This window comes from Gadus morhua, chromosome 9 (genome assembly GCF_902167405.1).
Source record: "Gadus morhua chromosome 9, gadMor3.0, whole genome shotgun sequence".
Taxonomy (NCBI): domain Eukaryota; kingdom Metazoa; phylum Chordata; class Actinopteri; order Gadiformes; family Gadidae; genus Gadus; species Gadus morhua.
In genome coordinates, this window is record NC_044056.1 from 25,064,269 (window position 1) to 25,091,804 (window position 27,536).

The 27,536-nt window shown below is 46.0% G+C and overlaps 1 protein-coding gene across 4 annotated transcripts in view; it reads left to right on the forward strand.

Annotated features, from left to right (window-relative positions):
• Nucleotides 1–5,003: 5,003 nt before the first annotated feature.
• Nucleotides 5,004–27,536, forward strand: part of LOC115551442 (ethanolamine kinase 1) — a 32,054-nt gene continuing 9,521 nt past the window's right edge. For 2 of the 4 annotated variants that reach the window (XM_030367193.1, XM_030367190.1), the window contains exons 1-4: nucleotides 5,144–5,284; nucleotides 5,482–5,646; nucleotides 22,799–23,058; nucleotides 23,874–24,014. In XM_030367193.1, the coding sequence (XP_030223053.1) occupies nucleotides 5,282–5,284; nucleotides 5,482–5,646; nucleotides 22,799–23,058; nucleotides 23,874–24,014 (569 nt within the window). In that variant the 5' untranslated portion in view covers nucleotides 5,144–5,281. Of the gene's footprint in view, nucleotides 5,285–5,304; nucleotides 5,324–5,481; nucleotides 5,647–22,798; nucleotides 23,059–23,873; nucleotides 24,015–27,536 lie in introns of those variants that run through there. The other 2 variants (XM_030367191.1, XM_030367192.1) reach the window with 2 other exon arrangements.

The following is a 27,536-nucleotide window of genomic DNA, read 5'->3' on the forward strand; positions in this document are numbered from 1 at the left end:
AAAAGGTTAAATGCCTCCCCCCCCTTATAAAGAGATGTTTGATAAAGGACACCAACCAATGTTTGCCTTGAAATAAAACACAGAAAGCTTCCCTTTTGATAAGGTGTGAGATGCTGGCGTACAGGCTGATGGGAAGACCGTCAGTTACTTACTACCATCAACCCATTCCTCTGAGTAAAGTCCTCAGTGTAACCTTAAGGGCTGCTTGTTAAAGGATACCTATTATGGTGTTTTCCCAACAAGTAAACATAGTATATGAGTTCCAGAAAACATGTTTTTGAAGCTGTTTCTCTCCCCTACCGCTATTTCCCTCTGTTTCAGTCCCTTCTGAATGTGCTGTTTCTGGTGTCTGTAGCTTTAAAGCAAATGAGCTGCTGCCCATTGATCAATGAGCTGTCAGAGTGAACCACAGCATGGAGAATAAGTGATTGTTGCCGTTTGCAGACACCCAGGAATCTATATCTATATAATATAATATAATTACAATTAGCAGACGCTTTTATCCAAAGCGACTTACATTGGTTAATACACACATTGACACACCGATGCAAGACAACTGCTCTACCCCCTGAGCTAAGCTAATATGTAAGGATGATGTATAGAATGCCGGTCATGATCGGGAAAATAAGCCCCGACAGGGTGAACAGGTCACCGACGCACAGCGGAGGTGTCTTGCCTCGCCCTGAAGGGGCTTAATTTCGATAATGACCGGCGACGTTCTATACATTATCCCGCTTATTACACGGCTACTTGCCAAAATGAAATACTAACTTCAAATGGTGTGTCTTTTTAAAATGTATTTGTCACCAGCATTCGTCTTGATCAGCAGAGAAATAGTCTGCCAAAGACGTTGACGTCGCTTAGCAACCGAGTACGCTGGGGTTGACAAGTTACCGGACTACTTGCGGAGTGATACCAAAGACGTCATTAGAGGCAAAAAATCCTTTGTTTACCTTGACAGCGGTCAATTATACTTGGCAACGGTGGAATATCAAATATAATTCACCGCCGGTAGCTGTGAAGTCCCAAGCAAGTGAACCGAGCGTTCCACGGCATTGAGAAGACCTGTGTAATAATATATTATAATAATAATAATATTATATAATATATAGGTACTTACTTATATAATATTATATCTAATATCACGGCCAAAAGCAATGTGCGCCTGGGATGATATTGTGAATCATAAAGACTACATCTGACGTCTCTGGTACTTCCACAACAAGTAAAGACTCGTAGTGGGGGTTATCTATCAGTCTAACCTTAAGGGCTGCTGGTTAAGGACACCTTTTTCTTTGTGTAAAGTCCTCAGTGTTTCCTAAAGGGCTGCTGGTTGAGAGCACCTTTATCTTTGGTTCTTCAGACTGTTACAACCTTCAAAACGTTCTTGGTGTGAAGGCGTCAGTGTCCTATCTCAGGCACTTTGTTCTTCAGACATCTGAGGTCCTGAGGTTCTTGATCCTACTACTTTTTCAGACCTTCTGCTATTTCTCCATTTTCCATTTATATAGCCTACATTGTTTTATAATACACTGGCCTTTCAATATAATTACTAGCAAAGATAATAAAAACGATTGTGCTCTAGAGGGTTTTAACTCATCATTAATATAAGTGTCATAATTAGAAGTTGTCATAATTCTCATAAATCTGTTTATTCATGTTAAAATTGGCAATAATACAGATTTTCTTATAATAGACTATTACAGTTATTAACGATTGCATAAACACTGAAATCAAAAGTATCACAAAATTATCAAACAATTACACAGAAGAAGCAAAACATTGGCCCTGATGTGCACCACTATAAGCATGATGTCAGCCTCACACTTTTTGCAAAACAATACACACAGTGATTTGTAAAACAATAAACACAATTGCATACATTAAACACAGAAGTAAATAAGGCCGTAAGGTACGCAAACTCTCTCTCTCTCTCTCTCTCTCTCTCTCTCTCTCTCTCTCTCTCTCTCTCTCTCTCTCTCTCTCTCTCTCCTACCTACTCACCAACTTGCGTCCACACGCATACACAGGACCAAATCTATCAAATGAATTCCGCTGGTCATCACTTCCTGAACCATGGATTGACGCTGAGGAGGCTGGACTGAGTTCAATCAAAATCCAAATTCAGAAAAAAACCGTCTCTTTTTTGAAAATCGTGCTTAAGCAATTGGAAAAAAATGTACTTTGATAAATATCTAAAAGGCATTATCTAAATATTGAGATGACGGTGCTTGAAATGGTAATATTAAACCATGTTATTTACCATTAAAAAGTGTGGATGAATACGTTTTTATTACAGTAATGAATTTCTATTTGTCAAGAATGAGCAGAGCTTCGTTGTATACACATTCACACATATTGTCAACACACAGAACTCCTCAATCCTCTCATAATGATTGATCTTTAGAGTTCAAAGACCCACATTTCACCACATTATTTCAGCCATCCCAACACCAATGTACCCAACCCACTAGAGGCATACGCAAAATATTATATACTGTGTGTGTGTGTGTGTGTGTGTGTGTGTGTGTGTGTGTGTGTGTGTGTGTGTGTGTGTGTGTGTGTGTGTGTGTGTATGTGTGTGTGTGTGTGTGTGTGTGTGTGTGTGTGTGTGTGTGTGTGTGTGTGTGTGTGTGTGTGTGTGTGTGTGTGTGTGTGTGTGTGTGTGTGTGTGTGTATGTGTATGTGGGTGTATGTGTGAGAGTGTGTTGGTGTGTGAGTGTGTGAGGGTGTGTTTGTGTGCGGTGAGTGTTTGTGGGTGTGTGATGGTGTCTGTGTTAGAGTGTGTGTGAGTGTGTGTGTTTGTGTGTCCATATCCCTGTCCATATTCCATCTTTTCCCCACAATTCTTCTCGTTCAACTGTGCATGTGAGGCACACACACTTACACAAACATTGGCTCCGATCCCCTCCTCTCAAGCCAAGCCCTGCATTTTTAATCAAGACACTCATCTCTCTTTTAATACACAACATCTTTGATGGGAAGACGCACTTTGATGGCAAGTGATTTCATTTGTCTCTAAAAGCTTGCAAAATATTCAGTTCAAGAAGTTCACTATAGTGGTGGCTTCTAAGAGGTTACTCTAATGATGTAAAATGGTAAACATTGGCGCAACATCTAAATAATTTAATAGACTGAAAACACGGTGCCTGAATGTTTATGAGATTCATTTTGTGTTTATGGAATGATTACGCTGAAATTTTCCATGGCATTGAGCTAGCATGAACGTTCATGTTTAAATAAGCTAATTGCATAACATTTAAATGGCTCTTCTGGATGATGTGATAACCGATGGTTAGACAATGGACTCCACCCTGTCACTGAAAGATACCCAGCATTCGATACTTCTTCTGAAATGGGTTTGAGATTTTTCTCCCTGAATGCTAAACACATGTTCCAGTGAATCATTTTACCAACAACTTCTGAATTATCACAGAAACCAGCAAAATCCTTTCCAATTCAAAGATTTAGCATAGCATAGCTGATTGACACGATGGCGACATGTGAAATTTAACACTGACAGGAGAACATTGAATAACCTGCAGTTGCGTGTTAACAGAATGCTCTGTGTTGTGTTGGCTGTTAAATGTCCTATAAGAAGTAATTATTATTGTTGATTGTTAAACAGATTAACTTTCATTTTAGAGGGATAATGTAGTCATTTAAATATAAAATATACACTAACAGTGAGCTTATTAACAAGGAACATTCACATCAAGACGTGTTTAGCGAGCAGCACCAAATGCTTCTGTGTAATCAGAGGAATTCAGATTTAAAGATTAAAAAAAACCACATATTTAGTGATAAGCAGCAGCAGTTGGTGTAAATCTTCAATAATATAAACCAGTTCTGTCAAATCCTTCGAGTAACTCTTTGTTCTTAGTACATAATTGCTTTTCTTTTTTTTTCCCACACTCGAGGACATCCTTGAACCTGGTGTCAGAATCAATTATATTCATTCTTTCTGTGCAGAACTGTTTACAGACAGGTGTCTCATGAGTATTGAACACACAGCAGAAGGTAAATATTTCAATGCATTCTTGATGATATTGAGGGTAAAGTGTTTCACAAGGAAGCCATGATGGACTATCTTCCTGCATCTGGGCTCCTGACATTCCGAGCAACCTTGCTCTTTTTGTTTGCCACAATGAAATAATTAAGAGCTTATTACACAAATAGTTTGAGGAATTCACATTCTTAACATCTTCGAAAACAAAGACACCAAAAAACATTTATTTATGGACATGGATGTCTGGGCTTTTGCCACTCAAAGACAGTCAATAAAAACACTCCGGAAAGAACGGCGGCCAGAGACGAGTGACCATGGCCTGTTGAACGCAATCAGCCCGTATCCATGTTCCATATATGCATGTCAACCTTGCATTGCTCTTCTGTATTTGTCCTGTTTACAAAGCAACCTTTGTTATTCCCTGTTGTCCCAATCTATTGACTGGCTTGTTTGAGAAAACAGTAACAACTGAAGAGCAGCCAGCAGAATTACCATTGGCCGGAACTACTGGCCAACCATATCAAGTAGGCCAACTACTGGTCACATTAGCTACAAAGTAGGACCTATTCATGAAAGCCACACAAGGATATAAAGTACAACTTGTTGCCACAATTTCACTGTTAGCAAATAGTTTATAAAGTACCACCACTGGCAGTGTGGTATGTTGTATAAAGTAAGCCTACTACTGGTCATATATATTTTAGATTGTACAACAACTGTTAAGCAATATTAGGTACTATAAGAAGCCAATATTTTATAAAGTACTATTAGTAGCTACTAAAATATACTACTAGTAGCCAAATGTGTATAGATCCAGTGAGGGATTCTGGGCCCTGGCACACAGGGAGCTACAGTTCTAAGGAGGTGAAATTACCATAAAGGTTTGTGCCATACTAGTAAACTTGCATGTGCACCTAGCTTATTCATTGCTCTGAAAGGCCGCTGATTTCAATAGACACTGCCAATGACTGACCATCTGAGTGCCTTTGCCCCAGAGATCCTGGCTGGTTAATGTGTAATCCACCTTTTCCCCACAAAAAATCACTAGCCGGGTACGGGCTAGGACAGGAGGGGGATCCAGAAGGGAACATTGCCCCTCATAAGGCCATCCCTGTTCTGATTCTCTTGATCAGCTTCTGAATAGGTGAGTCAGAACTGCTAGCATGCTTGATGTAGTTGCTCTGATTGTACGATTATAGTTTACTGTTGATAACTCTTGCTGGAATACACCCATTGCTACTAAAATGAAGAAAGTCTGGAACATTTGAACAAATGGTACATTCTCGTGGATGGTTCCTGCTTTGATCAATTTAGGTTAGGCTTAGGTGCAAAGTTTAGATGGTCATTTTAAGGTGTCGCCCACTATGAATGACAATATTTAAGGCATTATATCTAACATTATACATAACTAAAGACTTTGCATTTCACAGATCTTTGGCGTTCTAAAATCCTGTGTGTATTTCTATACTTAGCCTCTGAGACACCAGTGGACTACCATGGATAGAGGTTCTGCTGCAGCTGGGGGCGTTCTGATTCACCTGGACATCCATGTGGATGAGGAGAAACCAAGGCTTGGAATCCTTGAGCTTCTTAAAACACTACGTCCACAGTGGAAGACTGAGGACATTCAGATGAAGGTAAGTGGAGCTTACAATTAACTGATAACATGTAATGTAATGATTATAAAAACAATGTTCGATCTGTTAATCAAGAAATCAAGAAATCATAAAATGAATCTACCTATCCGTCTGTATGTCCCTATGTCTGATTGTCTGTCCCTGTCGATCTTATCTATTTTCTATCCCTGTGTCTGTCTATATGTCTGTCCCTGTGTCTGTCCCTTCCTGTGTTGGCCTACCTATGATGAGTCAGTGGTTTACTGATAAGAGATTGCACATGAATTGCATATATACTTATATTTAAATTTGACTAACATTTGTTATACAGCATTTAAACCCAAGCAGGAAGAAAGTGGCGTCTATAGATTAATGTTTACACATTGTTGCAATGTTTGGTTAGCCAGAAGCCAGGCGCAGAGTCCAAAAGTCATTTAGGGATCTTTATTGCCTAATAGACACCAGGCAAAAATAAACCTTATAGAACAAACAAGATTCAAAATGAACAATAGCTGAAAGATAACTAAGAATCTCCCTAAGGCTAAGGCTTAACAAAAATGGCTGATTGAGGAGACCAAGGCGAGAACGTATCTTTGTGCCGGCAGCAGGACCCAGCGCTTCTTGCCGCTGGGCACAGACAATGGGAGTGGCTGTGATGGTGGCTACACCTGCAATTGTGACAGTACCCCCCTCTCTATAAGTGACTCCTGATGCTCCTGAAACCCGGTCTGGATGGAGACACTTGAAGTCCTTTAAAGTCCAGGATGTGCTGTGGAATCCGGTGGACCATATAGAGCAGTTGCCCATCCAGCAGTCTTGGTGGTGGTAGAACCTGGACGTTGGGAGACAGTGGACTGGTCCCAGCTGAGATACATGTAACATGGGATGAATGCGTATGGAAGATGGTAGACTTAGCTTGTACAAAACGGGATTCAATTGCTGAAGCACCTCAAAAGGACCCAAACTTGCGGCTCTCCATCCTGAGTGGGAGCACTCTTGCTGAAAGCCAAACCTGGTTCCAGGTTGGAGTGGGATGGAAGCACAAAGTCTCCGGTTGGCTTGGTGAGCGTGTCTGGTCCTGGCAGGGCAGGACCAGACACAGGAGGGCATCTCTGGCCCATCTCCAGACAGACTTGCAGCGACGCACAAAGTCCATTACTGCTGGTACTGCCACCTCCACTTCCTGCAAGGGGAATATTGGTGCTTGGTAGCCAATCTGACACTCAAAAGGAGACGAAGCATTAGCTGGGAGCACCAGGTTGTCAGGTTGGATTTCATCAGATGCCTTAGTGTCGTCTCCAGGCCCTGATTTACCCTCTCAGTCTGGCCATTAGACTGAGGCTGGAACCCTGAATAAAGCCTTCAGGACGCACCCAGGGGGGAGCAAAATGGCCACCAGAACCTGGAGATTACCTGGCATTCCCCTTGGTGAAATCGAACTGCCGTGAGAGCACGTCTGCTTTAACGTTGTTGCTTCCAGGGCGATAAAAGAACCATATCAAAACTGTTAAACAAAAGTGACCACCTAGTCTGTCTTGAATTAAGTCGTTCAGAGATCGATAGTCTATGCAATGCAGGGTACGGTCTTTCTTTCACACAAAGAAGAAACATGCTCTAGCCAGAGAAAAAGATTTAGGGAGTGGAGACGACCCCGAGAAGTACAGGAACCGAACATGAGGTTAATCGCAATCGTTTTATGGGCGGTGTAGTGGCAAAGTTGTGGCCCTTCTCTTGCTGAAGACCTCATGGAGGTCAGTGTAGTTTGACGGAGTCGTAGAGAAATCCAGATTCTCCACTCAAAGTGGAGTACCGATGCCCTGTCCTGGAAAGGCTTAGGATATGTCAAAAAGCATGATGGACCCCATTCCTCCCCTTTTTCCACCGTTCAACTAACACAGGGATTGCGCTGCGGTAGCTAGGGAAACCCCAAAACCACTGAATATTCAGGTGAGTGTATGAGGCGAAACTACTCTGTCTTAGTGGTTCCCCTCCAGAGCTAAAATGAATGGCTTAGTGCATTGACGGACCTCGCCAGCGCCCCAGGGTCTGCCATCCAGGGCAGTTACTGTCTCCAGCTGACTTAAATTAACTCCCCAGTCCCCACTCACAGGTCTGGGAGATGTCCAGGAAGTTGGTGGGTGGAAGACAGAAGGAAAGATGGTGGGTCGAATCTCCCCGGGAAAGGAAGGTAGACAGCAACACAGGGAACTTATTTGCAAAGATCTGACTCGTCAGAAGTTCCCTCCTTACTGCAGGTCTCCCCTTTTTCTGGCCGGTACAGACAGGTAGCCAGGAGGTACTCCAGAACCCCCTGTACAAGCAGCATCGCTCGCAAACATTCCTGCTGGTTCAGACGCTGGCCTCCTATCCTCATGGGCTCCTCCAAATTCCCTGGAGAACTGGGCATGCCTGAAGGGGCCACAGACGATTTAGAAGAGGCCGAAGCAGGGAAGACCTACCACTCTCTCTGATGCTCACAGACTCAGATGTCTAACTCTATTAGTCCCTCCAAGTCATCTTGCTCCTCCCAAGAGGACGGTTCCTCTTTGTGTCCTATTTGATGTCCTCTGAAAGGCCCTCCTGGAAACATGTCAATAATGCAGCCGAGTTCTAAACACTTTCCGCTGCCAAGGTGCGAAAACGTACCCCATACTCCGCCCACAATTCTATGACCCAGACGGAGTGAGTAGAGTCGTTTAGCTGCCTGATGTCCTGTAACAGGACTTTCAAAAAAAAGGAGGAACTCTTTTGCAAAAGTGGCAAAGGATTGACAGACAGGGGATCGCTGTTCATGGTGTGCTATAGATAAGGCCAGAGGTTGTCCAACCAGGAGGGAGACAACGAAGGCTATCTTGGCTCCCTCAGAGGCGTATCTGGATTTCCCTTGTATTTCTCCGGATCGGGGATGCTGGGCTCAGCTCCTAGGAGCAACGGAGCAGGAACAGCCCGATGTTGAGGAAATGGGCTTGCACCGGCGAAGGAGGAGGCTCCAGGCACGAGTTGTTGAACCATCGAGGTCAGTGCAGCTACCTGATCCCCAATTATGAATGGCCCTGCTGCTCCGCTTGTAACTGCTTGATGGAGCTGGATAGGACGTGTCTCTATTCGTGTCTCTGTTCTTGGTGAATGCAGAGCGGATAGTTTCTCTTTCTGTTGGGTCAGTTTCTGGCTGATTCTTCTGTAATGTTTGGCTAACCCGTACCCAGGCGCAAAGTCAAAAAAGCAAAAGTCTTTGAGAGACCTTTATTTCCTAAAAGACACCAGGCCAAAATAAAGCCTAGAGAACCAACAGAATAAAAAAACTAACTATAACTGAAGATAACTAAGAAACGACCAAAGGCTGACGGAGCACATGGGTATGCTTTGACTGTGGGGTGTGGAAAGGCAAGAGCGTCTCTTAACGCGGAAAGCATGTTTGTGCTTCCTGCAGCTGGACACTGGGCGAGGATGTGGCCGTGGCTTCACCTGCGATTGGGACTATTGTACAAACATAATTTATGTTTCAGTCTGCAGGCTAGACAAACAGAACTCTTTTGCAAGCTAGTCAATCAAAGACTAACTTCACCTTCAGCTCACTTAACATTTCCTTCAGTCAAGATCAGTCATTAGGAAAGCCAATCATTTAAATGCATCTAGAACTGTTGTGTAAAACATGGAACACATGAATCTCTTGTGGATGGATGAACACATTACTTTGTCACGAATGATGAACACCTGTCTCCCTAACAGACACAAAAATGCATTTAATATAGATGAGCATATTAATATCGCAAGGGAGAACACGTGAATCGCTCCACAAAGACATCAACTAGGGCTTCCATTTTTCTTGCAGCCAGGGAATTGTGTTATCTAGAAATGTGTTCCTCACCGGACAGGGCGTGTGCCAGCTTCATGTGCAAACACAATGTCCAATCTGTAGAGGAAATAGGGTTTATGTTTGTCGGGTGACAGTCCATTGAAGAGCTGACCTCTGCATCTGGGCAAGGTTCAGCTATACACACACACAAACATACACATGCTATTAAGTGGAGGATTTTTTTCCCCTTTGACTGTTCCAACGATGCATTTTATCTGTTTTTGACAAATAGAAAATAAATCCTGAAATATTTAATCAGATTATAAATCTATAAATTATCTATTTATATATTTATACATAAATATAGAATGTAAAAAATAAATGACGCCAGACTGATACAGTGGACAAAGGGATATAAATTGTTGGTTAGCCACAGGTGAAGATTTATGGTGTCTTGTTAGAGATTGAATCGTATTGTTGCAACTGCTGCAATGTGTATCCCATTGGCCCTCGATATAGCGGTATGAATTCTTGATGGGATGTCAAGGCAGGCATGTGTGTTCATTTGTGCTGTGACTGTGGAGGAATAATTACCGTGGAAACTATGATCGCTTGGCTATTGTTGTTTAGATTGTGAGCAGAGAGGTGTAGCAACCAAAGCAGATATGAGGGCGTTCCATGTTCTGAAAGGCTGGATGCACACATGGTGCTTCACGCCTTCACGTCCTGAGACCCAAGGACGCAGCCAGAGTATCATTCATTTGTATGTTATCTGTATCTGTATATCTATTCATCTATCCAAATTACACTGTTGTGACTGCTGTTTTAATCTGGTACACAGGCAGGCCCACACTGACACACACACACAGTTTCAACTCAATATATTGACTGTAAGAGTTAATCTTAAAAATTAAAATTAAAATTAATTATATTTAATTTATCTATCCATCTGTCTATCTTTATAGCTACTAGAGTTTTCGGGCCCACATTGTGGACGCTCAACCTCTATTTGAAATTACAGTTTTTCTCAATCGTTTAAACACGTTTTCTGAAACTATAGCTCACTTTCTCAAAACTCTAAACACAAACCTGAGAAGAGTTAATCATTTTGTAAAACGACACAAATTCTGCTCAAAACAGATTTTTTTTCCACCAAACAGTAAACACAGCTATCAAATGAATATATATTAGAGAGCATCAATTAAACACTTGTGTGATCAATTCAAAATGCTTCCATCAAAATACTATTTACATATGTTTTGGCTTTATGAGGCCATGTTACAAATTCCAATGTATAAAATTGTTTAGAAATAGTTAGATTTTTTAAAGCTGCAATTAGGTGGTACATATAGTATAAAGACTGTTGCCATATTGTAATCAAATACTGTGAATATATCAAATAAATATTGCATTGACACAATCGTATCAGAAGAGGATACAATGCATATTTGTCTATCAAATGAGCTCCAATGGGCTAAACTCACAATCCCAGCTTCCCAGAGTCATACTGTACCTATAGTTGATGCTGCAACATTGTTCTGACAATACACTAATGTTACCTATTTTGGTAGATTACAGTACAGTAATTGCACTGATGGGTAAAATGAAAAACACTACAGTAAGAAATGTTTAGACTGTCTTTCGGGGGATGTAATGATGAAATCAAGTACAAGTAAAAACAGGTAACAAAGCAAAACATTTTTTTACTGCAAACGTTCAGCTGAACTGGCTGCATAAAAAGCTTTTCGTAGGCCAACAGAAAATAAAAATAAGAATATAAATGAGGTGAAACAGATCTACATGTAAATCAGTAAGTATCCCACCTCCAATCCTGATCAGGCCAAAGGACCATATCTACAACACAGTAGAGCTCACCGAGTCCTCTTTTATGCTCTGACACATGATTGTAGTGTTTTGCCAGTTGAGTTTGAACAGGGGAGAAGTGAGTTAGACTTATTGGTAATTAGTTGTTGCGTTTTGAAGGCCAGTGTGATCCATGTGAACCAAGTGTGCTAAATGATGAGATTTGTTCTTAGAATTTAGCAAAAATGTGAAAACAGACGAATTGTGCTTAGAGTTTAGCAGTCTGGATCCTTGTAGTTGATACTTGAGCTTCACGTTTTCAGAATTATGCGCATAGTTCCATTTTTTGTGTTTATACAATCGAGAAAAACTGTAAATCCATAGCAATAATGTGGAAACGTCGATAATGTAACAATTTTATTTTATATGCAAAAATGAACGTCCTGCCGTTGCTTGTCCAGGTGAGAAATTGCCAATTCCCTTCTTTTATCGCAATTTCTAGTCTATAGGCAGAACATCTTACCTGGGATTGTTTGTAGACGGCGGAGCCGTTATGTTTAAAAATATAACGCCTTACCTGGGCGAGTGTCGCTGCGGTGTGTGCGTGTGTGTTCTTACCTGTGCTCGTGTGTCGAAGGCAGAGCCGTTATGTTTAAAAACATAACGTCTTACCTCGGCGGGTGCCGCTGTCTTTGTCTTAACGTGCGGTGTGTTTGCGTGTGTGTGTGCGCTTACGGGTATGTTTCGCTGCCTTTGTCTTGATGTGCAGTGCGTGCGTGTGTGTGCGGTGTGTGTGTGCGGTGTGTATGTGCTATGTGTATGTGCGTGCTTGCGGTGTATGTATGCGTTTGCGCATGCTGTGTGTGTGTGTGAGCTGCAGGCTGCTAGGCACATGCGCACATGCGCACATGGTAACTTGAGTAACGCGTGCGACGGGCCTGCTATTATAGTAGTAGCATCTATATATTGTTATGACCTACTGTTATATGTGTGTTTTTTTTGTATTCCTAGCAATTATGTAATATCTGCCCTGATTTCGTTTGGTTTCCTTGTTGTTTCTGTAAAGACTGCCGCTTGCTGCCTTGCTTTCTATCAAGGCAGTATCCTTTGGAGGCAGTGTTGTTGTGTGAAGTCACCTGTAAATGATTCTGGATTGAGACAGACTTCGAAAGCAGCAATGTGTTACTACGTCATGATGTCCCCAAAATACAGTTGTCCCAAAATACATCCAAGTGAGGGTTAGTCTACCCGAAAACCTATAGTATAATACTACAGTGTCTAGCTAGCAAATTGTATGTACAACATCGCTCATTAATACGCTCATGCTCAACAATGGTAATAAAGAAGTATCACAAAGTTGGCGTGGGTCATGACCATGGACGGCCCCCCTCCTTCCTAAGATCTCAAAGTGTTTGGATTTCAGCTGAAGCAGTGGGTCCAGTTCACCCCAGTTCACTGGTTCTTTAACACCAGTTCACTGGTGCTTTAACACCAGTTCACTGGTTCTTTAACACCAGTTCACTGGTCCTTTAACACCAGTTCACTGGCTCAGTTCACTGGTTCTTTAACACCAGTTCACTGGCTCTTTAACACCAGTTCACTGGTTCTTTAACACCAGTTCACTGGTGCTTTAACACCAGTTCACTGGCTTTTTAAGCCCAGTTCACTGGTCCTTTAACACCAGTTCACTGGTTCTTTAACACTAGTTCCCAATCTTCTAGGAAGATCTGGTGGGGGTCTTGAAAAAGGCTGACATTTGACTCCATATACCCTGTTCAAGGTCTCCTCCTGGAGGCGGTCTGGAACATGGACCCTGTTCAAGGCCTCCTCCTGGAGGCGGTCTGGAACATGGACCCTGTTCAAGGCCTCCTCCTGGAGGCGGTCTGGACCATCCTTTTGGGAACGTTACTTTCGTCAACGTTCTCCGCCTCACGTCGGCTCTGGGTAACACTTTATAATAAGGTGCCATAATAGCAAACTAGTCATTACCTAACCCTTTGTTCATATTTGTTAATGGTTACAAAAATATCTATTTGGCTAAGTTAATCTTTTTTTTTTCACTGACCACAGAGTGTCACTGGTTAGGGTTAGGGCCGTATGTTAGGGCTGTGTGTTATGGTTAGGGTTAGGCCTGTGTCTTAGGGTTAGGGCCGTGTGTAATGGTTAGGGCCATGTGTTAGGGTCAGGGTTAGGGCCATGTGTTATGGTTAGGGTTAGGGTTAGGGCCGTGTGTTATGGTGAGGGTTAGGGCCATGTGTTATTGTAAGGGCCATGTGTTGTGGTTAGGGTTAGGGTTAGGGCCGTGTGTTATGGTTATGGTTAGGGCCGTGTGTTATGGTTATGGTTAGGGCCATGAGTTATGGTTAGGGTTTGGGCCGTGTGTTAGGGTTAGGGCCGTGTGTTGGGGTTAGGTGTAGGGTTAGGGCCATGTGTTGTGGTTAGGGTTAGGGCCGTGTGTTATTGTTAGGGTTAGGGCCATGTGTTATGGTTAGGGTTAGGGCCGTGTGTTAGGGTTAGGGTTAGGGCCGTGTGTTATGGTAAGGGTTAGGGCCGTGTGTTAGGGTTAGGGTTAGGGCCGTGTGTTATGGTTAGGGTTAGGGACGTGTGTTAGGGTTAGGGTCTTGTGTTGTGGTTAGGGTTAGGGTTAGGGCCGTGAGTTAGGGTTAAGGCCGTGTGTTAGGGTTAGGGTTAGGGCCGTGTGTTGTGGTTAGGGTTAGGGTTAGGGCCGTGTGTTATGGTTAGCGTTAGGGCCGTGTGTTAGGGTTAGGGTTAGGGCCATGTGTTGTGGTTAGGTTTAGGGCCGTGTGTTAGGGTTAAGGCCGTGTGTTAGGGTTAGGGTTAGGGCCGTGTGTTGTGGTTAGGGTTAGGGTTAGGGCCGTGTGTTATGGTTAGCGTTAGGGCCGTGTGTTAGGGTTAGGGTTAGGGCCATGTGTTGTGGTTAGGTTTAGGGCCGTGTGTTAGGGTTAAGGCCGTGTGTTAGGGTTAGGGTTAGGGCCGTGTGTTGTGGTTAGGGTTAGGGTTAGGGCCGTGTGTTAGGGTTAGGGTTAGGGCCATGTGTTAGGGTTAGGGTTAGGGCCATGTGTTAGGGTTAGGGTTAGGGCCGTGTGTTGTGGTTAGGGTTAGGGCCGTGTGTTGTGGTTAGGGTTAGGGCTGTGTGTTAGGGTTAGGGTTAGGGTTGTGTGTTACGGTTGGGTTAGGGTTATGCAAACAACTAATATTTAATTGATCATGGAAAAAGGATTAACTTGTGCCAAATAGATATTTTAGTAACAATTAATGTAACGTGCGCGTTTGGCTGAACCCAAGTGCACAGGCTGACAACGAGCGTGGAACAGAGTCAATAGTTTTTTTCGTAGACAGGCGAGTAGTCAGACAAGCAGGGATCAGGAACCAACGGGGTAGTCAGACAGGCGGGGATCAGGAACTGGCAGGAGAGTCAGACAGGCGAGGATCAGGAACCAGAAGGAGAGTCAGACAGGCAGGGATCAGGAACCGACAGAATAGTCAGACAGGCAGGGATCAGAGAGCAGGCAGTAGTGGTGGTAGGTCAGGAGTAGAATCGCGGGAAAGCACTGTGAAACACAAGAGACAATCTGGCAGGGAATGTTTGGGAGGAGAGGACTGATATAGGGGAAACACAGGGGAAGGTGGTTGGGTTAATTGGGAGGGATCAGGGTGGCAGGCAGGTGAATGAGAAAACCAGGGGCGGATCATGACAGTACCCCCCCCGGCAAGGGACGGCTCCAGACGGCCTAAACCAAACAGGGAGGGTGGAGGGGGCCCGGAGGAGGGTTAGAATTCCTCCGAGGCCTCAGAGATTGCGTCCTCCGAAGAGGAGGAGGACGCGACATCGGAGTCCCTTCTGTCAGAGAAACCACTCGCCGGTGGAACCGTAGCGGGCTGGCGGGAGGACGGGGCAGGTTGGTCAGGCTGGGATCGGTGGAAGTCAGAGATAAGGCTGGGGTCCATGATGAAGCGAGCTGGGATCCAGGAGCGCTCCTCCGGACCGTACCCCTCCCAGTCCACCAGATACTGGACCCCACGTCCACGGCGGCGGGAGCGGAGGAGACGCCGGACGGTGAACACTGGACCCCCGTCGACGAGTTGAGGGGGAGGAGGGGGCGGAACGGGAGGAGCCAGAGGGCTCTCCTGGACAGGTTTGACCCTGGAGACATGGAAGGTGGGATGGATCCTCATGGCGCGAGGAAGCTGAAGGCGTACCGCCACAGGGTTAATGATGCGGATTATGGGGAATGGTCCAATGAACTTGGGGGCCAGCTTGCGACTCTCCACCTTGAGAGGTAGGTCACGGGTGGAGAGCCAGACTTTCTGGCCAAGACGGTAGGCAGGAGCCGGCGTGCGGTGCTTGTTGGCAGCAGAAGCGTGGCGATCTGCAGCCCTTGAGAGAGCAGAGCGCGCCCGGGTCCAGGTGCGTGAACAACGACGGATCAGGGCTTGGACCGAGGGGCAGGAAGACTCCTTCTCCAGGTCGGGGAATAGGGGTGGCAGGTACCCGTAGGCGCACTGAAAAGGAGAGAGACCAGTGGATGAACAGGTGAGGGTGTTATGCGCATATTCTACCCATACCAGTTGGTCAGACCAGGAGGCCGGGTTGCGGTTCACCAGGCATCGAAGGGTGGTCTCCAGGTCCTGATTAACCCTCTCGGTCTGTCCATTTGACTGGGGATGGAAGCCGGAAGATAGACTGACGGTGGCCCCGACTAGGCTGCAGAACTCCCTCCAGAAGACTGAGGTGAACTGGGGACCCCGGTCAGAGACGACATCGGTGGGTAATCGATGGAGGCGGAAGACGTGGTGGAGGAGCAGGTCCGCAGTCTCTCTCGCAGAGGGGAGTTTAGTAAGGGGAATGAAATGGGCCAGCTTACTAAATCGATCCACAAGGGTGAGAACGACAGTGTGGCCCTTGGACGCGGGAAGACCGGTCACGAAGTCCAGAGAGATGTGCGACCAGGGACGATGGGGAATGGGCAAGGGGTGCAGGAAGCCGGCAGGGGGGCGGCGAGAGGTCTTACACTGGTTACACACGGGACATGCGTTGACGAAGCCCCGGACGTCCTCATCCAGTGACGGCCACCAGAAGCGCCGTTGCAGGAAGTCCTGGGTCCGCTGGATGCCGGGATGGCAGGTGAGTCGGGAAGCGTGACCCCACTGGAGCACGTCGGAGCGGAGGGGGGCTGGAACGAACAGGCGGTCTGGGGGGCAGGAACTGGGGGCTGGCAGATTAAGGGAGGCGGCCCTTACCTTCTCCTCAATCTCCCAGGTGACAGCAGCGACAAGGCAGGAGGCTGGGACAATGGTGGAGGGTTCTGCCGTCTCATCAGGGGACTCGGGGAACTGTCGAGAAAGAGCATCTGGTTTAGTGTTCCGAGAGCCAGGGCGATAGGACAGGGTGAAATTAAACCGGTCGAAAAACAATGACCAGTGGGCCTGTCTGGAGTTTAGTCTCTTGGCGGTTCGGATATACTCCAGGTTTCGGTGATCAGTCCAAACCAGGAACGGAACCCTGGTTCCCTCTAGCCAGTGCCGCCACTCCTCCAGGGCCAGCTTCACCGCCAGAAGCTCCCTGTTTCCAATGTCATCATTTCTCTCCGGGGGGGTTAGGCGACGAGAGAAAAAAGCACACGGGTGGACCTTCTGGTCGGAGGATGAACGCTGGGAGAGGATCCCCCCTACTCCCACACCAGATGCGTCCACCTCCACAATGAACTGACGTTCGGGTTCGGGGATCTGGAGGATGGGGGAGGTGGTGAAGCGGGTCTTGAGGGCTTCGAAGGACACTTGAGCAGCATCAGACCAACGGAAAGGAACCTTGGGTGAGGTGAGGGCCGAGAGGGGGGAGGCGATGGAGCTGAACCCTCGGATGAAACGCCGATAGAAGTTGGCGAACCCCAGGAAACGCTGCAGCTGCTTGCGTGTCTCCGGGGTAGCCCAGGATGTCACAGCAGAGACCTTGGCTGGATCCATCTGAAGGCTGTCCTTAGCAATAATATATCCTAGGAAGGTGACGGAGGGAGCATGGAACTCGCACTTCTCCGCCTTGACGAACAAGGAGTTGTCCAGGAGGCGACGGAGAACGGAGCGGATGTGGGTGACGTGTTTCACGAGATTGCGGGAGAAAATCAGGATATCATCCAGATAAACAAAGACAAACTTGTCATTCATGTCCCGCAGCAGATCGTTGACTAGCGCTTGAAAGACTGCCGGGGCGTTGGTCAAGCCGAAGGGCATCACGAGGTACTCGTAATGCCCCGTTGGGGTGTTGAAGGCCGTCTTCCACTCGTCTCCCTCTCTGATACGGACCAGGTGGTAGGCGTTCCTCAGGTCGAGTTTGGTGAAGACCGTTGCCCCCTGGAGCAGCTCAAAGGCGGAGGAGAGTAGTGGAAGGGGATAGCGGTTCTTCACTGTGATGTTGTTCAGACCTCGATAATCAATACAGGGTCTCAGGGACTTGTCCTTCTTGCCCACGAAGAAGAACCCGGCCCCAGCCGGTGACGAAGAGGGTCGGATGATCCCAGTGGCTAGGGAGCTCTGGATATAGTCCACCATGGCCCCTCGCTCAGGAATAGAGAGGGAGTACAAGCGTCCCTTGGGGGGTGAAGTGCCCGGAAGTAGGTCGATGGCACAGTCATAGGTGAGGGGGCAAGGAGGTGGCCCTGGCCTTATTGAAGACCTCTCTGAGGTCATGGTAAACGGCAGGGACCCCGGAGACGTCCGAGGGTGGAGCAGGAGCGGGAGCAACAGGATACGGTGAAGAGGTCCTGAGACAGGATTGCTGACAGGTGACTCCCCATTCTCGGATGGAGCAGGTGGACCAGTCGATGTTGGGGTTGTGTCTGCGAAGCCAGGAGTGACCCAAGATGACCGGCTGGTTGGGTGTGGGCAGGAGCATGAACTGGATGGTCTCCCTGTGGCCTCCAGGCAGGAGCATGTGCACAGGATTTATCCGGGAAGTAACCCTCCCCAGCACGTGCCCATCAAGGGCTCTGGCGGAGATCGGCACTGGCAGTCTCTCTGGAAGGAGTCCCAGCCGAAGAGCGAGGGACCGATCCATGATGCTCTCGTCTGCCCCTGAATCGACAAGTGCGGTTATGGGATGGGAACCGGAGGGCAACAGGAGCTCACCAGAATATTCCTGCTCACTTGGGGACTCTGCCCCTTTGCTGGGCACCGGTTGACGAAGTGACCACGCTGGCCGCAGTACAAACAGACGTTCATGGTTAGCCTCTTATCCCTCTCCTCCGATGTAAGGGGGGTGCGGACCAATCGTATTGGCTCGGGACCGCCCAATCCAACGGGAGCGGTTGGAACAGACGAGGAGAAGACAGGGGGTACTGAAGGCTTGGAAAGGGGAAACCCGTGTGGCCGGAAAGAATGTGGCTGAAACTCTGGAACAGGTTTGCGGACTGCTTTGGAGAGTTCTACCAGATCCTGATGTCTCTGAACCGTGGCGACCATCAATTGGTGTAGCGCGCTCTCCATCCGGGAGATGCGGTCGTCCATCTGGGCTGGGTCCATTCTTGGCCAGATTGTTCTGTAACGTGCGCGTTTGGCTGAACCCAAGTGCACAGGCTGACGACGAGCGTGGAACAGAGTCAACAGTTTTTTTTCGTAGACAGGCGAGTAGTCAGACAAGCAGGGATCAGGAACCAACGGGGTAGTCAGACAGGCGGGGATCAGGAACCGGCAGGAGAGTCAGACAGGCGAGGATCAGGAACCAGAAGGAGAGTCAGACAGGCAGGGATCAGGAACCGACAGAATAGTCAGACAGGCAGGGATCAGAGAGCAGGCAGGAGCGGTGGTAGGTCAGGAGTAGAATCGCGGGAAAGCACTGTGAAACACAAGAGACAATCTGGCAGGGAATGTTTAGGAGGAGAGGACTGATATAGGGGAAACACAGGTGAAGGTGGTTGGGTTAATTGGGAGTGATCAGGGTGGCAGGCAGGTGAATGAGAAAACCAGGGGCGGATCATGACAATTAAGAAATATTAACTAAGGGTTAGGTAATGGCTAGTTTGCTATTCATTATGGCACCTTATTATAAAGTGTTAGCCGGCTCTGGTTGGTGACTGAATATAAGTGGCTGAAATCAGTTTCCACTCTGAAACACCGCAGAAATCTAAAAAGCTTAAGCGTATTAACGGAAAACACAAATTCAAAAGCCACAACACAACTGAAGTGGAAATCAACAGATGTTGAGATTGAAATGGACGAAACAGATTTTTACATATACTAGAGTCTCAAACTCTAGTTATTCTTGAACCCATAGCTATAATGTGGAAACACCAGTCAATAATGTAACAAATTTTGCACATAATATAATAAAATTTTGCCTATAATGTTACAACGTATAACATTTTGATTCACCTATTACGTAATGAAGCAAGAATAATCATTTTCTCCTCACGTAATGAAGGAAGCATAATCATTTTCTACGTACAAGCCGTTTTCACACCTCAACCTGATCATCTTAAATGTTGCTAAAATGATGCATCAAATATTCTGTTGCATCCACAAAATCCAAAAGCATCGATCGATGAAACATTGGAGCATGAGTTAGAGACAAATAGAAGAAACGACTAAGAAGAAAGCAGGCAGAGTTCACACATACGGCCCATCAGGAGAATATCAGGACTTACACGTGTTTCTGAAAGCAGCTAGTGTGTGAGCATTTGATTACATTATAAAATGATTCAATTTCTGGATTACAGTGGTAATTGTTCAATGGAAAGTGTAGTATACTATGCATGCAAATCAATTATTCAATAGCTTTTACTGTTATTCAGGGATCAAAGTGCATTGACATTTAAAAAATGCATGGCAAACCCTATTGGTTAGTTGAAAATAATAACAACAAACAGCATTGTGTTCATTTACAGAAGCACTTAGTAAAATAAACTAAGTGTATTTCACCAAATTTATTTTGTTAAACAACAGCAAAGGCAGCAACCTACCTAACTATAGCGAAATAAAGTGGGGGGAATTATGTAGGGGAGAGGGAAAAGTGGGGGTGTGAGGGAAGGATTGCGGATTGTACATTGGCTGCCTGACTGAAGAGTTTAAGATGTTTATTTTATTTATTTATTTTTCCAGAAGAATAAGTCATTGAGATTAAACATCTCTTCAAGTGACCTGGCCAAGACAGCCAGCAGTAGCCTACAGTCACACATAGCCTACACACTAAACATTAGACAAATAAAACAACTAAAACAGTAGGGGGGATATCAATATCGCAAGACATTTCGGGAGGCTCAAGGAGGTGAATAATATTACATTTTAGCAACAAAAAAGTGTAGTCCTGTGGTGGACTCTATAGACATAATTCACCATACTGTGTTATTTACCTGTTTTTGTTCTGCTTTATAGGGACGCTTTCGCAGCCGTTGCGTTTATGACCTGAGAAATTGTCTCTTCTCTTCTTTTATCGCAATGTCTACAGTCTACAGACAGAATGTCTTACCTGGGAGTTTGTTGACGGCGGGGCCGTTAAAACAGTCTGAAGGGGGAAGGAGGGGATATCAATATAGCAAGACATTGCGGAATGCTCAAGGAGTTGAGTGATATTAAAAAATAAATAGACATAACGTCTCAGCTGGGAGAGTGTCGACGGCGGGGCTGTTATCTCCATCTTGCCGTTGTCTTGCATCGTCTGTGTCCGCACGCGCATCTGTGTGGTGTGTCTGCAAGTGCGCGGCTTGTCTGCGCCTGCATGTGTCTGTGCGTGCCTGTGTGTGCGGTGTGTGTGTATGCAGTGTAGTTCAGCGTGTGTGTGTATGCGGTGTGTGTGCGTGCGTGTGGTGTGTGTGTGTGTGTGTGTGTGTGTGTGTGTGTGTGTGTGTGTGTGTGTGTGTGTGTGTGTGTGTGTGTGTGTGTGTGTGTGTGTGTGTGTGCGTGCTGTGTGTGTGTGTGTGTGTGTGTGTGTGTGTGTGTGTGTGTGTGTGTGTGTGTGTGTGTGTGTGTGTGTGTGTGTGTGTGTGTCTGTGTGTGAGCTGCGGGCTGCTTGGCACATGAGCACTTGACCAAGTGTGGATGAGCAACTTACCTGACAGGGCTCCTATTATATAGTAGTAAGATTATACAATGTGGAGAAACTCATAAAAAATAAGTTACCTTAAAACTTTTCATTTACTTGTGCCAGGTTTATCTGCATCATACAATCATTTGATGTTCTTTCTACACAAACCACAGAATGCAATTCAGAATGCAGGTTCCCTACATTGTAATATGCGATAAAATGTCTGCAACTTTCAAATTCCTCATGCGTAGCCAGAGCAAGGATATTCACATTCTATACTGTATTTGTTTATCATAATAAACTAATGACAATAATAGTTGTCCCTTTTCATTGTCAATATCCGTTGATGCTCACTTAAGTTCTATTCTGGCTTTTGCATTTGTGTTTTGGCTTTTGCATTCACGGTTTTCTTTTAAACACTTTCGTTTTAGAATTTGTTAAACCAACATTGAATCAAGAGTGGAAATAAAAATAAAAAATGCTCCACCGTTGCGTTTCCGTCTAAAGGCTTAACAACGCAAATGTTTGCTCTGATCACGCTGGCTCTCGTTGCGTACACGTTTACGTCACATCCATGTACAGTACAGGCAAACAACAACAAACCTGACCGATTATTTCCATCAGTCAGGTAATCAAGTTGCCCTAGCAGCTCTGATAACTATCCAGGAGTCATTTCAGCAGTTAAGCCAAATAATCACAGATAATATAGCAGAACAGAGAAGGCACATTAATTGTGTGCGTTCTTGGTGGTGTTGTGTGGCAGTGCTTCACAGTACAACCTAGCCTCTGGGGTTTATACTACATCGAATTTCGCACACTTTTGCGTTACCGTATGCACGCAGATTTCCCCCCAAAGGCGCTCGTCTAAACGCGGAATAAGAAGTGAGAATACAATGCCACTTTTTGCGTTTTCTGTCAAGATCGTCTCCGTCTAAATTGAGCCTTAGTTTAGTTTAGTAAGAATGTAGATTGTACAATTATTAAAGGTATTCTGCTTTAAATTAACATTTCTACCTCTATCTCTCTATCATCTCTCTGTCTGTGTGTCTGTCTGGAGGATAAAGTTCCTAATATCTTCTCTGATGGGTTGTTATGTTCCTTCCGGGATCCTCCGTGGAGGAGTTGGTGTATCACCAGGGCCGGATTAACAATTTTGTGTGCCCTGGGCAACAAGGCTCTAGGGCCAAATCCTGGGCCCCTATACTGTAGGTAGTGATGGGCCCCCCTGCGCCAGGTTGTTGACGGGGGGGGGGGGGGGGGAGTCCGGAGCGATTGTTGACTGGGGGGGGGGGAGTCCGGAGCGATTGTTGACGGGGGGGGGGGGGTCCGGGGCGATTGTTGACGGGGGGGGGGGGGGGGGGGGGGGGGGGTGGTGTCTGAAGATGTATGTTTGCACTTTGAAAAAATAAATAAATAAATATATATCAAGGGCCCCTTTCATGTCACGGGCCCTGGGCAAGTGCCCAGTTGCCCTAATGGTTAATCCGGCCTTGTGTATCACGGTAACCCCCCTCTCCCTCTCAACACCGACCTGTGTCCAGGTGTTCACGGAGGGCATCACCAACTGCCTGACGGGCTGCTACGTGGGCTCTCTGCAGGAGGCCTGTGTCCTGGTGCGCGTCTACGGGAGGAACACAGAGCTGTACGTGGACCGCCAGCGGGAGGTGGAGATGTTTCAGCTTCTCCACGCTCACCATTGTGGTCCTCTGATATACTGCAGCTTCCACAACGGCATCTGCTATGAGTTTGTGAGGGGAGAGGTGCTGGATGACCGGTTGCTCAGGCAACCTTCCATATTCAGGTTTGTATTGCATGTCGTGGTAATAGTGCAAAACAAATGAATGAAACTTGGGGAGTGCCAGTTGGAAGCGTGCCTATTTAAATCATGCCCGTTCGTAACTGGCTGATTGCTAAGAGAGAATTGAAGGAGAGACAAACAGAGATATAGAGATACTCCTCTTATTGTACAACATTGTAAAGCCCCACTATTGAAATTTTGGTAACCAAATTCTCTCAACAGCATCTTTCAGAAAATGTATTGTCAAAGGGGCAATTTATGTTTACGGAAAAAGTTATGATTGCCGCTCATGCATTTTTATATTGAAAAGTTATAGACACATCGCTTTCACTCCAAAAAAATAAAGAGGCTGTATATATCCACTGTAATGGATGAATTGTGTTCATAGTCAGTGTGGTAGGGAATAGGAATTGTTTACAGCAACTGCAGCTGAACGCCAATATTAAGGGGACAATTACGCATGTTTCAGCAGGCTAAGATGAACACAGCACCCTGAGGACAGGCACTAAGATGGAGACGGTGCTCTCTATATCTTAACTGTGTGATTCGTCCCTCCATAGTAATTCTGGCCATGAAAACACACATGCTGCTCCAGAACTCAGGTAGCCTTGAGTCCCCTTCTCGCCCTAACTGAAGAATCAGCTAACAAAAAGGCCAGGAGGCACCAAAATAACAATAAATACTATTTAAAGGGTAAGGGGCAAAGGTTTATTATTAATGATGCCCCTTTGTAGTATTTTTAGAGAAAGAAGACGATGAGGGTGTTAATGGAGAGGGAGATGTCGTTTGGTGTCGCTCTAACCGGGGATCCTGTGTAGATTAATCGCTGCGGAGATGGGGAGGATCCACTCCATCAAGCCCCCGGCCCCTGGGCCGGCGGAGGCTGTGCTGTGGGCCAGGATGGCCAAGCTGCTCACGCTGGTCGGGAACAACGTCCAGGACGGACCTGACACCCACAGGTGGGAATGGAAAGAGAAGAGCGGGCTTCAAGGAGATGTCTTTGGACCGTGAACTGAGTTTAAGGCCCAATCCCATTTCTACCCCTTACCCCTTACCCTTACCCCTTCAAAACAAGGGGGAGGGGTAAGGGGAAGGGGTGAGGGGTAGGAATGGGATTGGGCCTAAATCATATTTTTAAACCAGATTAGGGGTTAAAAATGGGTTGTGTAAAAAAATAATGAGAGAAAGAGGGAGAGAGAGACAATGAAAGAGAGGGAGAGAAAGAGGGAGAAATAGGGGTCAAGAGAGAGGCCAAGTGAGAGGGGGGTTTAACCAAGATGTTTAGGCTAAGAATGATCCTTTCTGACAATGGTGTGTTATCAATAAAGCAGGGGGGACAGGTCTAAGGCTAGAGGGCTATTCTAGACATTATGGAGGTTGATGGGGGGGGGGGGGGGGGGGGGGGATGCTGATCTCAGCACTTATTTCTAGACAATCTCAATATCATCATACAAGTTCATGTACTTGAAGAATATCCATCCAGGCTGTCAGAGTGCAGAGTAAGTGTTTTAATGAATCCTTTATTAATACAACTAGCAGACTAGAGCATGACCATGGGAGACTCACACACACAACTCAGGTAGGATTGGAACCAAGCAATTGTCAGAGTACTCTCCATATGTGGCGGCTCCTACTACATGTGCAGAGTACTCTCCACATGTGTCTATGCCTACTACATGTTGAGAGTACTCTACATTTTGAGAGTAAGCTCAACATGTTGTATTTTATTTTATTATTATTAAATATTATTTATTTAATAATTACTGAAGCTATGAGCTATTTTAATGAATTATGCTTTCATTAGTTGGACAATTCTTAATGAGTTTATTAATGCGCTAGGGTGAAATGCACCACATGCACACAGCCAATAGATGGTGCTATACTGTGAGACTTTCCAAAAGATGCTCTGAGGTTGTGTGTTTGTATGTGTGTTTGTTTGTGTGTGAGTGCGTGTTTGTGTGTGTGTGTGTGTGTGTGTGTGTGTGTGTGTGTGTGTGTGTGTGTGTGTGTGTGTGTGTGTGTGTGTGTGTGTGTGTGTGTGTGTGTGTGTGTGTGTGTGTGTGTGTGTATGTGTTTTGTAAGCATTTACACAGTTCTCTGTGTTGTCATTTTGACCGTCTGTAAGTTCTGAAAAATAACAAAGGAGATTTAAAGACTATCAGAGAGACTTTTGTACTGGTTACTTTTGGACTGTCTGCATGGGAGCTTGTTGTCAACCTGATTTTCAGAAGAGAGGCGCAGAAAAAGAGAAAGGGAAAAGGAGAGATAGAAAGAGGGTGAGAGAGATAGAGAAAGAGAGAGAGAGAGAGAGAGAGAGAGAGAGGGGGGGGGGGGGGGGGGGGGGGGGGTGAGAGAGCAGGAATTGGCTGCACCTGGAGAAGCGGCATCCTGCTCCCCCGCTGGGCAGAGAGAGCGAGAGAGAGAGAGAGAGAGAGAGAGCGAGAGCGAGAGCGAGAGAGAGAGAGAGAGAGAGAGAGAGAGAGAGAGAGAGAGAGAGAGAGAGAGGCGGAGAGAGAGAGAGAGAGAGAGAGAGGCGGATAGAGAGAGAGGCAGAGAGAGAGAGAAGAAAGGCTCCAACAGCTGCGCTGCTTAGCAGAAAAGAGCAATGGTAGTGAGAGACGCGCGCCAGGGTAGAAAAGCGGAGGAAAGGAGCGAGAGAGCGAGCAGCCATCTCTCCTCCCAAAGGCCCCCCGCAGGGACGCCCCCGCCTCGCAGAGCCACGCATCCTATTAGACGGAGGAGAGGAAGAAGGGGAGGAAGAGGCGGAGGGGAGGAAGAGAAAGATGTGCTGAACTCTACTCGTGTTTGAAATCATATGTAAATAAGGAACATTGATAATGAACCAAGAGAAGAGGAAACTCCACTAATTACACCGAGTCCTTTACAGAGACAGGCTAAGGCTGACAGACGCAGGCACTCCACGAGACGAGAGGATAGAGCCATAGTAAGGAGACAGGAGGAGAGGACAGAGAGCGACACACAGAGAGCGGAGAGAAGGAGAGAAGGAGGAGCAGAGGTTTTATAATGGAGGTCTGAACCTCCTTCTACCACAAACTTCTTATCGTTCAATCGCTTCGACTTGTGAAGTGAGAGAAATTGAAGGTTTTAAAGGGAATCATATCGATTCAGCAAAGAGCAGTGTCGTTCTTCATCTCTCTGCGATGGCTCATGAAGGATAGAAGATAAAAAATACATGAGGAGTAAAAATGGGATTTATGTGTTCTGAGAAACGCTCACCTCCAGTAGGATTGAAACCCTATTGATGTCAAGATATAGATATATGGAGAATTGGACTATCAGAAATGGTATAAAATTAATTTGAAACTCAATAAGGTATTATTAGAAAATCACTAGAATTCCCTGGTTTTAGTTCCTTCACTCTTTTCGATGATTAGTTAATAAGCCTGAAAGATGGATTTAATTCACCCTTTTCAAAGGAAACCTGTGTATGCATTTACGTCCTTTCATCAGGTAGCATGACATCCGGTCTCATCCGGTCTCAACACAGCTTCAGTTCACCAGGGTGACTGAGGTCCGGTCAGTGCTGTTCCCCATGCACACAGCTGGAATCAGACGCCGCTCTCCACGTCAGCTACAAGAACCAGCCTCATTTCCCCATGTAAAGCGCCGCTATATTGTGCCGGGCTAACGGCCCACTAAATTAAAGAGACAAGTGTATATAATAGCGGAACATCTGTTTGTTCCCGCTGGGGTAAATAGGTAGAACAGTGTTTAAATGACCCCCTCTTGTCCGGGCTCTCCGCGACTGAAAAGAAAACATGCAAATGAATTAGGAGCCGGGGAAGGCCTCCTCAGCGTCGACGTCTTTCTCTTCTGGCTTCCAAGGGGCTTTTCAGCGACTGGCCAAGGACATCAGTTCTGATAGATAGAGTCATCAGGCAAGTGAAAACAAGGCGTGGAACCGCATCATCCCCCTCTACATCTCCCTGATGTACAAACAAGCCTTCTCCCTGAAGGGGATGGCTTGATGAAGCTGTAGTTTGTGTGCGGGCAGGAAGCGGCTGAGAACGTCCATGAGCGACCAGTGTTTCATTGAGCCCCCTTCAGGTTCTATCCAACCTGGATGAATGAACACTAAAAACACAGAAGCCTTTTCCTATCTACCTCTCTCTTGGTCTCTATTCATCTCTTTATCATACAAGCTCACACACATTCACACACACAAACACACACACACACACACGCACACACACACATAAACACACACACAAACACACATCCATACACACCAACAAACACACACACACACACACACACATGCATACACACACGCCACACACACACACACACACACACACATGCATACACACCCACACACACACACACACACACACATGCATACACAACCACACCCACACACACACGCAAACACACACACACATTAACCCCCCCCACACACAAACACACACACAGACATCTACATATTTTAATGTTGACAGCACTGGCTACTGTGGCACAAG